The 17,488-nt window shown below is 39.4% G+C and overlaps 1 protein-coding gene across 9 annotated transcripts in view; it reads left to right on the top strand.

Moving 5' to 3' along the window:
• Nucleotides 1-295: 295 nt before the first annotated feature.
• cep128 (centrosomal protein 128) overlaps nt 296-17,488 on the top strand; it is a 284,185-nt gene continuing 266,992 nt past the window's right edge. For 7 of the 9 annotated variants that reach the window (XR_010002021.1, XM_008117882.3, XM_062968036.1 and 4 more), the window contains exons 1-5: nt 296-539; nt 10,496-10,639; nt 11,234-11,320; nt 14,933-15,056; nt 17,105-17,223. Coding sequence is in view for 8 of the 9 variants with exons in the window: in XM_008117882.3 (XP_008116089.2) it covers nt 10,502-10,639; nt 11,234-11,320; nt 14,933-15,056; nt 17,105-17,223 (468 nt within the window). In the remaining variant the exon portion in view is untranslated. Of the gene's footprint in view, nt 540-8,862; nt 9,008-10,495; nt 10,640-11,233; nt 11,321-14,932; nt 15,057-17,104; nt 17,224-17,488 lie in introns of those variants that run through there. The other 2 variants (XM_062968021.1, XM_008117979.3) reach the window with 2 other exon arrangements.

Here is a 17,488-nt window from a genome sequence, read left to right as displayed (position 1 = left end):
GCAGAGAAACTCTACAGGCCTAGGAAAAACAACAAACTCGCAGGATTCCATAGAATTGAGCCCTGGCAGAAAGTGATGTCAAGCTGTATCCAATTCGACAGGAATTAGCGCCTGTATCTTTAAGAAGCAGGCACAGCCTGGCCGCCACCCTTCCCGAAGGGCTACATTGGTCGGGGTCGTATGCGGGAGGCGGCTCCCAGAGCTCTTGCCGCGATGCCTCTCGGGAGGTGTAGTCCCGCACTGGGCGCGTCGCAATTGTGATGTGCCAGCCACGAACTATGATTCCCAGTATGCAAAGCGTCAGGGGAGCCCTGGCGCCTTGCGAGGCCGCTCTCTCGGTGGCAGGGCGGCTAGTTCAAGTTGCCATAGCGGCGGCGGCAGTAGCGGGCTGTTGGGCGGTTTGGAAGGTCCCGTGATCCGGGAACGGGGAGCCCGCGAGTGTCTTTTGGAAAAAGTGGAGGTGCTAGGAGAGACACGCTTCGGGACAACAACGTGTGAATGCAGCCGATGCGTGTTGAGTGTCCTGGGAGGTGTGTCAGGTGGGCCAAACTTCCTAAACTCCTCTTGTCCTAGCTGTGGCTCATTGGGAGACAAGCCGGGTGAGTCTACGCTGTAGGAGTAGAGCAGTATGACACCGCTTTATCTGCCATGGCTGCGATTTGTCGACAGAGAAGCCTGAAGACCTTGTAAAGCTATAACTCCCAGGATTCCTTCGCATTGAGCCATGGCAGTTAAAGTAGTTCCAAACTGCGTTTATTCTACAGTGTAGATCAGACGTGGGCAAGCTTGGCTGTCAGGAATTGTGGGAGTTGAGGTCCAAAACACCTGGAGGGCCCCAGTTTGCCCATGCCTGGTGTAGATGCACCTCTGTTGCAATGTGTACCTAAAGCCAAGTTGAACCCGTCAGATGTTGAACTTCACCACTGGTTTTTCTCCCATCACTGGCTCTTCTCCTTTCTTGCAGCCAACTGTTTTAAAATGCCTTTCCCTGGGACTGTGCTTCACTCTTTTTAGGCAGCACATACAATATGGGAATATGAATGAAAGAAATCTATATGGCTTACTCCGGGGTAAATGTGGGTGGGAGTCTTGAATTAGAGCAATGGTTCCCAACCTTTGGGCCTCCAGGTATTTTGGACTTCAGCGCCCACAGTTTCTAACAGCTTGGAAGCTGGATGGGATTTTTGGGAGTTGTAGGCCAAACCACCTGGGGACCCACAGGTTGAGAACCACTGGTCTAGAGGTTCTTGAGATGACAGCTATAATTAACTCTCCAATCTGTATTTGAAGGTGGTATAGAGACATGGGGATTGTAATCTCTTGTTGACATTGTGGTTGAGTCTCTAATTGTTGCTGCGTTTCCTGGATACCTGCTTGTAGGGACTGCGCTTCACTCTTTTTCGGATGCAAATACTATATGGGAATACAAATGAAAGAAATCAACAGTAAATGTTGGTGAGAGTCTAGAGCAGTGGTTCTCAACCTGTGGGTCCCCAGATGTTTTGGCCTTCAACTCCCAGAAATCCTAACAGCTGGTAAACTGTCTAGAGGTTCTTGAGATGACAGCTATAATTAATCTCCAATCTGTATTTGTAGATGGTATAGAGACATGGGAATTGTAATCTCCTGTTGACATTGTGGTTGAGTCTCTAACTGTTGCTGCGTTTCCTGGATACCTGCTTGTAGAAATTTGCATCCCTACAATAATTGAAGGCAAGGCTTAGCTGATTTAATTTGTAAATAAGGATTGATTGGTTGTATATATAACTCAGGCATGGGCAAACTTGGACCCTCCAGGTGTTTTGGACTTCAACTTCCACAATTCCTAACAGCTGGTAGGCTGTTAGGAATTGTGGGAGTTGAAGTCCTAAGCACCTGGAGGGCCCAAGTTTGCCCATGCCAGATATAACTGGCAGCCAACCCCATTGAACTCAGTAGGGATTACTTTTCAGTGAGTATAGATATATCCTGCCGGTCAAGACCTAAAGGACACAGATTTTGCCCATTTTTGAAACAATTTTATTTCATATGTGCCTTGTAGCTGGCTTCCATGTGGATACTGTATGTCTAGACTTCAAGTGTCTTATTAGTGATTGCTTTCTCTGGAATCCTTTGGAAGCTTTAAAATAGAATTGGGAATTATGTGACCATCCAGATGTTTCTAGAATGCAAATCCCGAAACTGTTTGGAGATGCAATTCAATCCTGGTTGGAAAGATTTCTACCACAAAGAAAACTTTTAAAGACCCACAAAGAATACTATTAAGCATTTACTGGCATTGAATTGCGAGTGAAACAAATATACACTTGTGATTTTTACATTCATTTAGACCTGCCTTTCATGACAGTATAATCTTCTTTTGACTTGTTAGTGAGAAACAGTTCTCTATCATTATTGAAAATGTAAAATATGAAATTATAGGCGGCTATTTCTAGTCTTGAATTGAAGCAAAAACATGATTTAATAGGCCAGTGGTTCTCAACCTGTGGGTCCCCGGGTGTTTTGGCCTACACCTCCCAGAAATCCCAGTCAGTTTACCAGCTGTTAGGATTTCTAGGAGTTGAAGGCCAAACATCTGGGGACCCACAGGTTGAGAACCACTGAAATAGGCTCAAATGAAGCTTGATCAATTGATTGTTGGGTTCACTAGATTTCTGGTGTAGGATTTCTTCTCCGGCTGTGAAAAGACCTGACAGTATTACTGAAGTTGCCTTGTTACTTCCCTTTTCTACTTCTGTGTATCCTCCAAAAGCTGTATGGAAGCTGAAAAGTTGCTAGTGGCCACCTTTGACTAATATTTTAGATTTAAGGTTTATTTCTAAGCTTGGCCATGATATTTTTGACCCTGGTTTAATTTTAAAAAGGATATTATTTGGTATTAATGTGTTTGCCATTACATACAAATTATTTACTCTGCCACATGATTGCCATTCTATAACTGTGTTGAAAACTTTTAAAACTTTGAATATGTTTTAATGGTTTTTAACTGGTGATTTTTTAAGTGGGGTGTAGACAAATATAATAATAATAATAATAATAATAATAATAATAATAATAATAATAATAATAATAACAACAACAACAACAATAACATCAAGAGCTGAGCTGGAACTGAAGGCTGTACTTATAGGATCACACAATAGATGTAACATTTCTGGAACAAGTCTTGTGCATGTTGTGTTCATAGTTGAATCATGACACAGTATGACCTGAACTACAGTCGGAGTACTGTAGAACATTATTTATTTGATTTTTCTCCATTTAGATCCAGGGATGGCTTGGGTTAGTACAGCAAACTGGGAGGGATAGCCAACACTCCAGAAGACAGGAGCAGAATTCAAAACAATATTAACAGATTAGAGAGATGGGCCGAAACTAACAAAATGAAGTTCAACAGGGACAAATGCAAGATACTTCACACTTAGGCAGAAAAAATAGAATGCAAAGATACAGAATGAGGGACGCCTGGCTAGACAGCAGTACGTGTGAAAAAGATATTGGAGTCCTTGTGGACAACAAGTTAAACATGAGCCAACAGTGTGATGCAGCTGCTAAAAAAGCCAACGGGATTTTGGCCTGCATAAATAGGAGTATAGCGTCTAGATCCAGGGAAGTCATGCTACCCCTCTATTCTGCTTTGGTCAGAACACACAGAACTGTGTCCAATTCTGGCACCGCAATTGAAGGGAGATGTTGACAAGCTGGAAAGCATCCAGAGGAGGGCAACTAAAATGATCAAGGGTCTGGAGAACAAGCCCTGTGAGGAGCGGCTTAAAGAACTAGGCATGTTTAGCCTGCAGAAGAGAAGGCTAAGAGGAAACATGATAGCCATGTACAAATATGTGAGGGGAAGTCATAGGGAGGAGGGAGGGAGCTTGTTTTCTGCTGCCCTGCAGACTAGGACACAGAACAATGGCTTCAAACTACAGGAAAGGAGATTCCACCTGAACATTAGGAAGAACTCCTCACTGTGAGAGCTGTTCGGCAGTGGAACTCCCTCCCCCGGATTGTGGTGGAGGCTCCTTCTTTGGAGGCTTTTAAGCAGAGGCTGGATGGCCATCTGTTGGGGGTGCTTTGAATGCGATTTCCTGCTTCTTGGCAGGGGGTTGGACTGGATGGCCCATGAGGTCTCTTCTAACTCTACTATTCTATGATTCTATGATTCTAGCAGTATTATAAATTCTTCTCCACTTCAATCTACTTTTCTCAGTGTTTTAGACTGGACATAAAAACAGCAGTGCTAGCACTTACTGGCTTATTCATCTGAGCCAAAGCTGATACCAGTGACTCAACTTCCTTTTCCTGTTGATTGTAGGTTGGAGAAGTTGTGGCCATTGAATGGTTTCATAAGTGTATGCCTGCTAATAGCTTGATAGATGTTAGCATTTCTTGTATAGAGCCATATTATGCTGTGTAACTTTAAGGCGGAACGTTCTCTGGTGATCTGCAAAGATCTGGCAATTTGCAGAGTTCTTTGGAAGCTTACAAAAAGTGGACTGTTGGCGAGAAGATTGGTAATGGGGGACAAACTATGTATAGCTTTCCTACTACGTATTGTACTGTACTGATATTTCTCAAAATATGCAGATAGTGGGACTTATGTGTCAGGTTTTGAGGCCAAAAGTATGGATATGAATAAGTCCTTTGCGTAAGTTAAGGCATTCTACATGATGGGGAAGTGCCCATGTTCCCTCAGGCATTCAGAAGTGGTGCCTTGACAAAGTGAATTTAGGATGGTTAGAGGGTCTTTTAGGTTTTTTCAAGATGGAATAAGCTCTTGCCTTTCACCACCCAGATTTTGAACTTGATTTTTTAAAATTAAAATTTGTAGACTTGTATTTGACTACATAGAATATGTGTTCTAGGTTTTGCTTCTTGACCCCTGAAAAAAAAAGCCCTGCCTGAACACAGGGTGTATGTGGCCTTGAATGTTGATTTCCAGCTGGTGGATTGAAATCTTGTATTAGTGCATGGCCTGATCTGAGATAGGCCCAAATAGCAGCATAACTGTACTTAAAAAACAAACAAAAAACTACCCAAGAATAGTATTCTGAAATACATATGTCATCAATAAACATAATAATATTTGGGTTAAAGAAATATCCTGTCTCTGGGAAGCTTGAATGCTAATAATAACAATAATAACAACTTTATTTTTGTACGTCGCCTCCATCTCACTGAAGGGACCCGGAGCAGCTAACATGGCCTAAACCAGGGGTCCCCAAACTAAGGTCCGGGGGCCGGATGCGGCCCATCGAAGCCATTTATCCAGCCCCCACGGCACAAGGGCAGAAGGGGGTTGGGCTAAATGACCCAAGGAGTCTCTTCTTCTCTTACAACCATAATAATAATAATAATAATAATAATAATTATTATTATTATTAACATTGAGGCTGGGTGGCCATCTGTCAGGGGTGCTTTGCTTGTGCTTTTGGTGCACAGAGGCAGAAGGGGATTGGACTAAATGACCCAAGGGGTCTCTTCCAACCCTCTTTATTATTATTATTATTATTATTATTATTATTATTATTATAACAACATTGAGGCTGGGTGGCCATCTGTCAGGGGTGCTTTGCTTGTGCTTTTGGTGCACAAAAGCAGAAGGGGGTTGGACTAAATGGCCCAAGGGGTCTCTTCCAACCCTCTTGATTATTATTATTATTATTATTATTATTATTATTATTATTATTATTACTAGCTGTGCCCAGCCACGCGTTGCTGTGGCGAAGTCTGGTGGTATGGGAAATAAAGTATTGAGGAATTGGTGGTAGTTAAGGTCAAGGGTAAAGGTTTTCCCCAGACATTAAGTCCAGTCGTGTCCAATGACTCTGGAGGTTGGTGCTCATCTCCATTTCTAAGCCGAAGAGCCGGCGTTGTCCGTAGACTCCTCCAAGGTCATGTGGGATGACTACATGGAGCGGCGTTACCTTCCCGCCGGAGCAGTACCTATTGATGCACTCACATTTGCATGTTTTCGAACTTCTGGGTTGGCAGAAGCTGGGGCTAACAGTGGGGGCTCTCTCCACTCCCCCAATTCAAACCTGTGGCCTTTCGGTCCAGAAGTTCAGCAGCTCAGCGCTTTAACACGCTGCGCCATCAGGGGATATTATTTCCTAAAGGTTGTGAATATACAATATTTCTGATTGGTTTTTTTTGTTTGATGGAGGCAAGTATGAATGCTGCAATTAGGAAAAATGATTAGGATGTAATAGCCTTGCAGCTTTAAAGCCTGGCTGTTTCCTCCCTGAGTGAATTTTTTGTTGGGAGGTGTTAGTTGGCCCTGATTGTTTCCTGTCTGGAATTCCCTTGTTTTCAGAGTGGTGTTGTTTGCGATATTTTATGTGCTTCTACTGTCTGTGACCCTGAGAAAACAGGATTTGCCAGACTTTGATGATGGGAATACTTTGTTGGGAGGTGTTAGCTGGCCCCGATTGTTTCCTGTGTGGAATTCCCCTGTTTATTTACTGTCCTGGTTTTAGAGATTATATTGTTCTGCATTATTCTATCCCAGTAATTATTTCATATTAAAGCAGAATCTCACTTATCCAACATTCACTTATACAATGTTCTGGATTATCCAACGCAGTCTGCCTTTTCATAATCAATGTTTTTGTAGTCAGTGTTTTAAATTCATTGTGATATTTTAGTGGTAAATTTGTAAATACAGTACAGTCGAGTCTCACTTATCCAACATAAACGGGCCGGCAGAACGTTGGATAAGTGAATATGTTGGATAATGAGGAATTAAGGAAAAGCCAATTAAACATCAAATTAAGTTATGATTTTACAAATTAAGCACCAAAACATCATGTTAGACAACAAATTTGTCAGAAAAAGTAGTTCAGTACACAGTAATGCTATATAGTAATTACTGTATTTATGAATTTAGCACCAAAATATCACGATATATTGAAAGCATTGACTACAAAAATGCGTTGGATAATCCAGAACGTTGGATAAGCGAGTGTTGGATAAGTGAGACTCTACTGTAAATACTACATAGCATTACTGCGCATGGAACTACCCTTTCTGTCAAATTTGTTGTATAATATGATGTTTTGGTGCTTAATTTGTATAACGATTACCTAATTTGATGTTTAATTGGCTTTTCCTGAATCCCTTCTTATTATCCAACATATTCACTTATCCTGCCGGCCTGTTTACGTTGGATAAGTGAGACTCTACTGTATATTTCTAATCTTATATTATCTGCTCAGAACTGGATTATATGAGGCCCCTTCTTCACAGCTGTATAAAATGCACACTGAAGTGGATTATATGGCAGTGTGGAGTCAAGATAATCCAGTGCAAAGCAGATAATATAAGATTATAACTGGGTTATATAGCTGTGTGGAAGGGCCTTGAGTCTACACTGCCATATAATCCAGTGCAAATTAGATAATCTGTGGAAGAAGTCTAAGTGAGGCCTAAATCTGCCTGTCCCCTAACTGAAACCTGGCTGTCCCTTGGTTGCTAGGCAACCAAGTGGGCAGAGATTAGCCCTCTAAACTGGCAGCAATTGGATAAAAAAAAATTATTGCTCTCCCTCTAATTAGGACTTTATTTTTCTTTTCTTTTTGTTGTATCAACCTTGAGGCGTGGATGGTGGGTTGTGTTGTCAAATTTTGAGGTTGGGGGGCCTGTACTTTTGTTGTTTTGTGAATTGCCGTGATGCCATCACTCTTTTATATATATAGATCATTATTAACATTGAGGCTGGGTGGCCACCTGTCAGGGGTGCTTTGCTTGTGGTTTCGGTGCACAAAGGCAGAAGGGGATTGGACTCAATGGCCCAAAGCGTCTCTACCAACCCTCTTTTTTATTGTTGTTGTTGTTGTTGTTGTTACAGTATTATTATTATTATTATTATTATTATTACTACTATTATTACTATAGTCCAGCCCTCCAACGGTCCGAAGGATCATGAACTGGCCCCCTGTTTAAAAAGTTTGGGGACCCCTGGCCTAAACCATATATATATAGTGCAGTTTCAGCAAAAGATGTGTAAAAATTTAGCAGGCAAAGGTTTTAAAAGCATACACCACAATTCCCATTATTTCTTTGCCCCCCAGGAAGTTGGTGCTTGGTACATATTTGGGGAAATGATTGAGCACAAGCTTGAAAATGTTTCTCTCTCACAAACAGCTAAAAACCTTTGTGTTTAACAGAAGCAAAGCAGCAAGAAACAGGCAAAAATTGTTTTATTTTGCTTTTTAAGATCAGATGTGATTTTAGTATGCCTAATGTAGAACACTCAAGTAATTTCATGTACAATTTCTATTATTGTATTTATGTTTCATCAATTTATAGCAGACATCTAAAAAATAAAGCCTGTAAACAATTGTTTTAGATTGGCCAAAATTACTTTGAGCAGTGAAGCATTATTGCAAATGATAGAATAATTCATTTAATAAGTGCAAAGATTAGCACAGCCCTGTTTGAAGTCTGTTTTCTTGGAGAAAAAACTGGCCAAATCACTTTTTAAAAATAACTTATTGAGTTATATAAGTGGGAATGAGCACTGTTATAACAAAAAATTGTCCTATTTTGGAATGAGTATAATTCAGCCAATTGCATTTTCTCCTTTTTCTGCCTTCATTGCTGTTGTTGGCAGTCTCTTCTGAGTGAACCTTTCCTTTTGCTTTGTAACAATGTGGCTTCTATTCTTTTGAATTGACTATTTGTTTTGAGAGATGCAGTACTGAAAATAAATAGGATTTGTGTTTTGTTTCTTTTTTAAGTTTGACTTTATGTAGAAGTCACAACGTTTGTGGTGCTTAGAACAGTGTGTGCCGATAGCTATACTGTTTTAATATTATGGCATAAGATCTGTTCATGTGATTCTGTCATGCTTCATGTCAGGGCAGTTACTGAGTCTTAAACAAGACCAGAATGAAAGAATATGCAGAGCAATCGTTTAGAAGGGAAACTTTCAGACTAATGGCCTAGTTGGACCTACAGACGATCGAACTTCTCCCATCCCCTTTTGCAGCACTAACCATTGCTGGTGAGTGGAAAGAAGAAATAGGAATCCTAGTTGTGATTTAAGATTTAAGACAGTAAGTTTTTCTTCTGCACCTCAGCTGGTACTTTCAGGAGAGGATGAACTTCAGGCAGGGACATGATGACATCTGTTATCATCTGTGGTGGGTACAGGGCAAGAGGTGGTATATGGCCACCCATCCAAAAGTCCTAGAGAAGAACTGGGAATGGGGACATCAGTACAGTTTTCAGTGTGGGGTTCCCCCTCTACTCACCCATCTCCTCCACACCACAAATAGACATAGCTAGTAGGTTTTCTGAGGTTTTCAGAAATAGAAGAGAAAATAGAAGAGTTTAAACTAGAAAGAATCAGAAGCAGTTAATACAATGGCACCAATATTCCCAGGATTAACCTGAAAAGATTCCACTGACACTCACATGGATGCATCCTTTATTTATAAGCCTGCACATGGGAGAGGCCTAAATCCTATAGAGCAGGCTTGAATAGAGAAGAAACATTAAATCCATGAGATTTGCCTATTCACCATTCCATAACTGATTTAGTTGACTTAATGTAATTGGGAGTAAGCAGTAGAATTCCAAGTAGTGATTGGGAAGGTAACCATAGTGAGTTACCTAGTGAGTAGATTTGTCCTTTCTCTTGAGCATCAAACAATAGTAGTTATGATACTGAAGAAGGATGGAGAGGTTTTTGCATAGCAATGACACACTAACATTTTTATATCAGGGATGGAAACCTGAGTTCTAGCTGTTGATTTGCTCCTACTCCCATCATGCGTACCATTGACTGGGCTGCTTAAAGTTGTTGAGAAGTGAAGCTACCAAGATCTGGAGGGCCAAAAGTTTCCCAATTCTGTTTTACATGTTTTTTCTGACAAAAACATCCATTAAGATCAGCTAAAGCAGTCAAGTCATAGAATAAATGGCATTCCTAAACAGGAGGATATTTCAGTTGCTTCAAATTGCTTTGATTTGATAATTTCAAATGAAAGCACTGAGTGAAATTCTGTGAGTGCAGTAATTTGGGAGTAAGTATTATTGTATGAGTGAGGCAAGGATCACACTCCATGATTAGCACAATATAATTATGTTGTTGAAACCAAAACAAGAACCAATTCATGTTTTATAAAAGCAAACAAAATAAAGATAAATTTAGTTAAATTATTATTATGAAATAATCTCAGGCATTTCAACAAGTCTCAAAGAATCTAATTTGCTGTTTTAGGAATATATCATTTATTGACTTTTGAGGATATAGTCAGCCATCCACATTTGTGGATTTCATTAAAATCTTGTTTCTAGGAATCTCTATGTTCTCCAGTGCAATTCTATAGTTAACTTCCAGTCAACTTCCAGTGGAACAATCCAAACCAGTAGGCTTGGGTTTCATTTCATTTTCGTTTCTTGATGTGAATCTAGAATATAAACAAATATTAGAAACTGTTATGTTGCAAATGTTTCATGTTTTCTGAATTATTTTTGTTTCTTTAAGATACAAATGGCAGATTCCTCCAGTGGTTCTGACCATGTGCACCGTAGAATTGGAAGACGGGGTCCTGTTAGAGCAACCAGAACTCAAAGTCATGGTGTTGAAGAGGTCACAGAGAAGATCCATACTTTAGCAAGCACTTTGCAGGTTGTGAATAATTTACCTCCCAAACTATTCTATATCTTTTGTAAAAATGAAATTAGTGGGCTTATTTTCCAGGAAGTCTTTGATACTAGGAGTCGATTTTGTTAAAAAATATAGTTTGAATTCCCCCAAAATAGTTTTAGTGAAAGGTTTTATCTGAGTGTTATTAAGAACACAAGAAGGCACACTTGGTTGTAGATCAAGTAAATCAGTAAAATCCCAAACAGACTAAGAGGGTGAAAAAGGGTTTCTCCATATAAGATGAATTAATGAACTAAGAGGACAGGAAGGTAGAAAAATGCAGACAAACACATTTTGGAGTGACATAACTTAAATTCAAAAACTGTTGAGATTTAATTGGGCTAATAATAGGAGAGGGGTTTTGGTGTCATCGTGGAAAGATCTCTTCATCCACATTAGTATTTGCAAGAACTTTCAGTATCCAATGATTGTCTTATTCCATTATAAGTATCCCTAAATTGAATTCTCTTATTTGGCATTAAGAATAATTCTAGAAGTAGCAGAGATTACAGAATTTTCATGTTTGTAGCTGGGATTTTTTATTTAATTTCATTTTCTCCAAACATCTTTCTTAAGGATACCAATCGCAACCTGAGACATGTGGACCAGATGTTAGGCAAGTATCGAGAGTACAACAATGAGCAAACAGAAGCAATTACAAATGTAAGCAGCCCTTGAGAAAATTAAAATTTACTACTTGATGCTTGTTAAAATGTGATATATGTTTTCCTTTTTGCTTTCTGCTGAGGTTTGGTGAGGTGGTTTAGACTAACTTAATCTAATTCAATGCTCTTCATGCTATTTGATGGGGGGGGGGCTGGCATTTACTCTTTTCCTATGTGCGGGGGACAGCGCTAAATACGTGCCCATTGCCTGTAATTGTTTGTTTCTTTCTTGGAAACTTCTTAGATACTGGCAGCCAATGACTTGGGTACTGACACTGGTTCAGGGACCACCATTTTCAGTAGCTCAGTTGTCGATGTTGGTGGAAGGCTGGGGCCTGCCAAATGGCACAGCAGCCTTTTCTTGTTGTTAATGTCTCTTCCAAGCTGAATGCAGACAGCAAGTGAACAGTAGTGCTTTGTGATGCTTCATGCACCCACAACATTCACATTTTACTTTTAGTCTATAATTTCCTGAGCCTTTCTGCTGTTATGCTGGCTAGGAATTATGGTTCTTATAGTTCAAAAACATAGGTTGTCCAGTACTTTGGTGGTAGTGTGTGGCCTTTTCTTCTTGTGTACTTTGCTGTACTAAGATGAGTATAGATTCAGTAATTCATTTTATATCATTATCTGCAATTGTACACTTGCAATTTTTTTTAAATGAAAGCAATTTTCTACTGGGATATGCAGTAACCTTCATTTCTAGCCCACAAAATTTTGTATTAGCTTTCTTTCACTGTACAACATTAAAATTAAAACTAAACTATAGTAGTTGGTCATTAGGTTGGAGAAAATTAAGAGTAGAATTGACAGGGGAACTCAAAGAAAAATTTCAGTTGGGAAATTCTCTATGCCCCCTTGGAGAAAACAAAAACTTTTAGATTAGAATAATAATTACCTTGGGGGAGACTAAAAATGGTTAAGAAAATTAAAAAGAAAATTAAGGCAATAGACTTTATGGCATTGCTTCTTCAGAGCGAGAAAGAGATTAGGAAATTTAAGCAAAGTTGTGTCTTCTAGTTGCCACATTGAATCAGAAGATTCTAGGCATCAGTGAGAGAAAAGAGAGATAATTTCGACCAGCTGGCAAGGCAGAAAAAGAAAAACTGAATGGGCAAGAGAAGCAGGGAATATTTAAAATTGATTTGAAATTTGGGTCATCTGTCATGATCAGCTGGCAAGAAGGATTATCCCAGTGGTTTTGGATTGCTCCTTCTGCCCTCTTGAGAAATAATTTGAATGAATAATTTGAGTTGGAATGAAACAAGAAGAGTTTAAGAACTTAAATCAGCAGCAACCTCATAATACCTCTGTAATAAAAACATAATTAAAGAATGAATTAATTTGGAAGTGGAAAAAAGGATTCAATTTACTGTCAATGATTCAAACGTTTCAACTGCAATGAATTTGAATAATATCATTTATGTAATGAAATTGAATTCTCAATCTAATTTAACTACCATTAATTTGAGGAAGGATGACAATGCAACTTAATGAATTTAGAACGTTTGTGGAGAGCAGATGGAAAATCTGAAGGGGCAACAGTTAATAGAACAGACTCACAAACCTAATCATACACGTATAGAGAAAACAAGAAAATGGCACAGGGAAATCAAAGTATTCACCCCTCAAAGATAACTAAAACAAAAAAGAAGAAAGAAAGAAAGAAAATAATAATTTGTTAACAGAATTGGAATGTAAGAACTCAATGACTCTCATTCTCATCTCCTAGATAACCTAGATCTGTTCTGACTGTCTTAGCTACTCAAGCTCTTAAACTCCAATCATGAACTAAACCTGACAGACCACTCAGTCTTCATTACTCCCTACCCATCATCATACTCCAGCTTTATTCAAATCTTCAACATTTAATCAACTACTCTTAGTATTGCATTCACACACTCTCCTGACAGATCCATACTTTATTATTTGTAATAACTGAAACACATTTTACCTTGAGCAATCTATAATATCATAGATAGGACTTTTGAAAGTTGCAATTAAAAAACGTCTGGAAGATTCCAGTTGCCTAACCCCTCCCTCTGTGTTATGTGTTTGTGTGTGCACGTATGTATTTTGATTTCAAAATACATAAAAAAATGTCTGGATAGTGCAACATATTTTTCCAGATGTGAAGCTGTCAGTATCCTATTATATTAGGTGAGATTCTAATACCTATATCAGAGCTTTCAGAAGTGGAATTCTTTCATTTCTTGAATATAATATTAAGATGTGAGAATAGTGGAAACCTCAGTATAACTGCTAATTATCCAATCTGTCCATGGGAAGGAAGAATGCTATTATAGAAACTGTTTTAAGTTGTTAACTTGATTTCTGGATAATGGCTATGAAATAGCACTAATTGTAACTACTTATTTTTAAAATGTATGCTCAGTTATGACTCTTCTGAATGCTAATGTAAGGTGCTTCCAGATGGATGATTTTCTCTGCAAGGAAGCAGTGAGAAACAGTTAACTCTTCTAAAGGCAGCTCTTTGATGTGGTTTGAAAAATTAATAGCACTAGACTAGAGTAGGTTGGGATGGGAGGAAACTTTATGAAACAGTTATCAGCTAGCATGAGTGCTTGCTTCTAATGTTGTACAGAACTAGCCATAACAGGCCCATGATGCCTATTTTAACCTTTTGACTGCTGATGCTTGCCACAATCCTGGGACTGCTGCATGTATTAAATATGTCAATACTGCTTCCTGATCACTTGCATAAATGTGTTTTTGGATATGATCATTGGTTATGGTTTCTAGTATAGTTCCATCCATTGCTATTTATATCTCTTTCCAAGCCTTTCTCTTGTTCAGTTGGTTTTTAACATTTCAGCAAGGTGAGGGAAAGAAAAGAGAGTTTAGAAATAAAATGGAAAGGATTTAAATCAAGGTATTATTTATGGTTACAGTAGACTTCCGGTTATCCGATTTCTGGTTATCCGACATACTGTATTATCTGGCGTGCCAGGCCAGGCCGTGTGACCCAGGGTGCTGGCACAGACTATGCCTCCTGGCAAGCACCCAGCTAGGCAGCAACACGCAGTGGGCTTCTCCAAAGTGCCAGGTGCTTGCCCGGAGGGAAAAGTCTCGTCCCTTCGGCAAGCACTTGGATTAGAGAAGGCCGGTGCATGTTGCTGCCTAGCAACATGTACGGGCTTCTCCAAAGTGCTGGATACTTGCCGGAGGGATGAGACTTTTCCCTCCGGGCAAGCACCCGGTACTTGGGAGAAGCCCAGTGTGTGTTGCTAGGCAGCAACATGCACCGGGCTATTCTCAAACAGGTGCTTGCCAGAGGGATGAGAGTCTTTCCTTTGCCAATCACCTGGCTTGCTGGGAGGGATAATAGGGCCTCCCTATTATCCAGCAGTTCCGATTATCCTACATTCGGCCCGCCTGTTTATGTTGGATAACCGGAACTCTACTGTATTTGGGACACACACAAATATGGATGATAGAAATAGTTGAACCTAACTGACTGACAAGTGTTTTTCTCTTCTATGCTGTTCCTCATTCTGTTACATTATCTAATTGGTTGTCTACAGTGTCATTTTCCCCCACACTTAATCTCTTTCTGTTGTCAATCTAACAAGTTGCTCTTTTAATTCAGCTTAAAGAAACACTGGAACAATCTCTAGGCGAATTAAGGAGCCAACGTGTATTGAGAAATTCAGGCATAAGAAGTGCATCTCTTTCAAGTTTATACGCGAGTGACCTGGATAGTACTACTCCAGGTATGTTTAATGAAATGTTAGGCTGCACCTGGCATAATACCTCATTGAATTTAGCAGAACTTACTTTTGAATTGTTCTATTAGTATATCAAAATACTTGGTGGTTTCCCTTAACTCTGGAGCATTACAGTTTACTGTAATGCAGAATAGTACTTTGTATCCTTACCTGTTGAGAGAAAGAATGGATTCCTGGAAAGGCTGTAACTTGCTTCTTCTCTGTATAATAAAGAGAAGGTTGTTCTTGACTTTTTGAATAAGAGCCAATTCCCATTTGGCACTATTGTCACTGGCCATAGGTGAACATCAACTATCAGAAACAGTCAGCTTTTCTACTGGATGACTGTAGTTTTGTTGTTACATCATTCTTACATCAAACTCGTAAGATCATTATTTACATTGCAGTTTCTTTGTGATGTTTTGATAATTACCTTCAAAATCAGTTGGAGAACTACTTCAAATTAGTTAGTCACTTTATTTATAACATACCTTGGGGTAGGGTAAAGGGAAACTGGGGGGTGGGGGTGGGATTGGGGGGGATATGAGATTTAAAGGCCATTTTAATGTGTTTGCTATATTTTAATTCTGTATTTACTACACTGTTATTATTTAATTGTTTTTTTAACTTTTGTATTGCTCTTTTTAAACTGTTTACTGTGGATAGATGTTAGCCGCCTTGAGACCCCATGGGAAGAAAGGCGGGATATAAATAAAGATGATGATGATGATAATGATGATGATGATCATATAATATAATAACAACCAACTGATACATTGATCATTAAGGCCTCTTCCACACAGCTACATAAAATCCACATTGAACTGGTTTATATGGTAGTGTGGACTCAGATAATCCAGTTCAAAGCAGATATTGTGGATTATCTACATTGATATTCTGGGTTATATGGCTGTGTGGAAGGGCCCCAAGATGCTAAACTTACTATGAAATCAGTAATTATATATATATTTTAAAAAGAATTATTTACCATTTTTGATTGGTTGAAACTTCTCTTACAACAAAGGTGTTTGTGTGTATGTGTGGTGGGGGGATGGACTTCTGGCCCTCTAAGTCAGGGATCCTCAAACTAAGGCCCGCAATCCAGATGCAGCCCTAAACTTGAAATGACTTGAAGGCACAAAACAATAATAATCCTGATAAACTTGACTATCTCAACAGCCAAAAGCAGGCCCACACTTCCTATTTAAATACTGGTAAATATATGTGGATTAAAATTCTTCTTCATTTTAAATATTGTATTATTCTTTAATTTCTTTTGCACTACAAATAAGATATGTGTGGTGTGCATAGGAATTCATTCATTTTTTTCAAACTATAGTCCGGCCTCCCAACTGGTCCTCTATTTAAAGGTTTGTGGTCCCCTGCTCTAGATGTTATAATGCTACAGTTCCCATCATCCCTCTATAATATCATTGATTGTCTTTGCTAGGAATTGTGAGTGTTGCAGTCTAACAAGATCTGGAGAGCCATGTGTTCCCCATTCCTGTGCCTTATGAGGTAGTCTGAGGCCCCTTCTACACTGAACTGTAATCCACATTAGCAAATAATATAATCTACATTATCTGCTTTGAACTGGATTATATGAGTCTACACTGCCATTTTATATGGATTTTATATGGCAGTGTAGAAGGGTCCCGAGATAGTTTAAAAACAGCAAACAAAGGAATCAGGCATGTTTTTTGACGAGGGAGCTCAATAACAATATGGCCACTACAAAAAAAAAGAAGATCTTTATCAACGTGCCTCGCCAACCCGCGTAACCTTCTGGTGGTCCTTTGCAATTGTGGTTCTCAACCTGTGGGTCCCCAGGTGTTTTGGCCCACAACTCACAGGAATCCCAGCCAGTTTACCAGCTGTTAGGATTTTTTGGAGTTGAAGGCCAAAACTTCTGGGGACCCACAGGTTGAGAACCACTGACTTAGGACCTGGGCAGAATCAGATAGGTACAAGTGATCTAACACCTGTGAACTTCTATTTGAGTGAATTTCACAAGCAAGTCATATTGATTTGCCTCTTTTTTTTACCTTGTGAAGAAGGTCGTCACTTCCAGCCTACCTCTCCCCTCAAGGACTATGGTGCAACGTTGGGTGCTAGACAGCGCCGGTCTCGATCTGCTGTTCGATTTGTTGATCGAGGAGATAATAGAGATCAGGTAGGTGTAATTCTTTATTAAATGTTGGCTCTTACTCTATTTGCCATTTTTATTATATTTCCACATGGTGGAGTTTATATTTCAACTGTCAAGCTGCTTGAGTGTATTTAAGTCCTATTGCACATCTCCTCATGACAGATACTTCAAAGCACTCATTGTTTATACAATGTTATGGAACAATATCTGAGCTGAGTTGCCTCACAGCATCACAAATTTTCCCCTACTCTGAGTTGATGGTATCCGCTTCATTAATGCCAAACTTACA

This window comes from Anolis carolinensis, chromosome 1, assembly GCF_035594765.1.
Source record: "Anolis carolinensis isolate JA03-04 chromosome 1, rAnoCar3.1.pri, whole genome shotgun sequence".
NCBI classification, from domain to species: domain Eukaryota; kingdom Metazoa; phylum Chordata; class Lepidosauria; order Squamata; family Dactyloidae; genus Anolis; species Anolis carolinensis.
The sequence above is the reverse complement of the archived record's forward strand: the minus strand, read 5'-3'. Positions and strand labels throughout refer to the sequence as shown.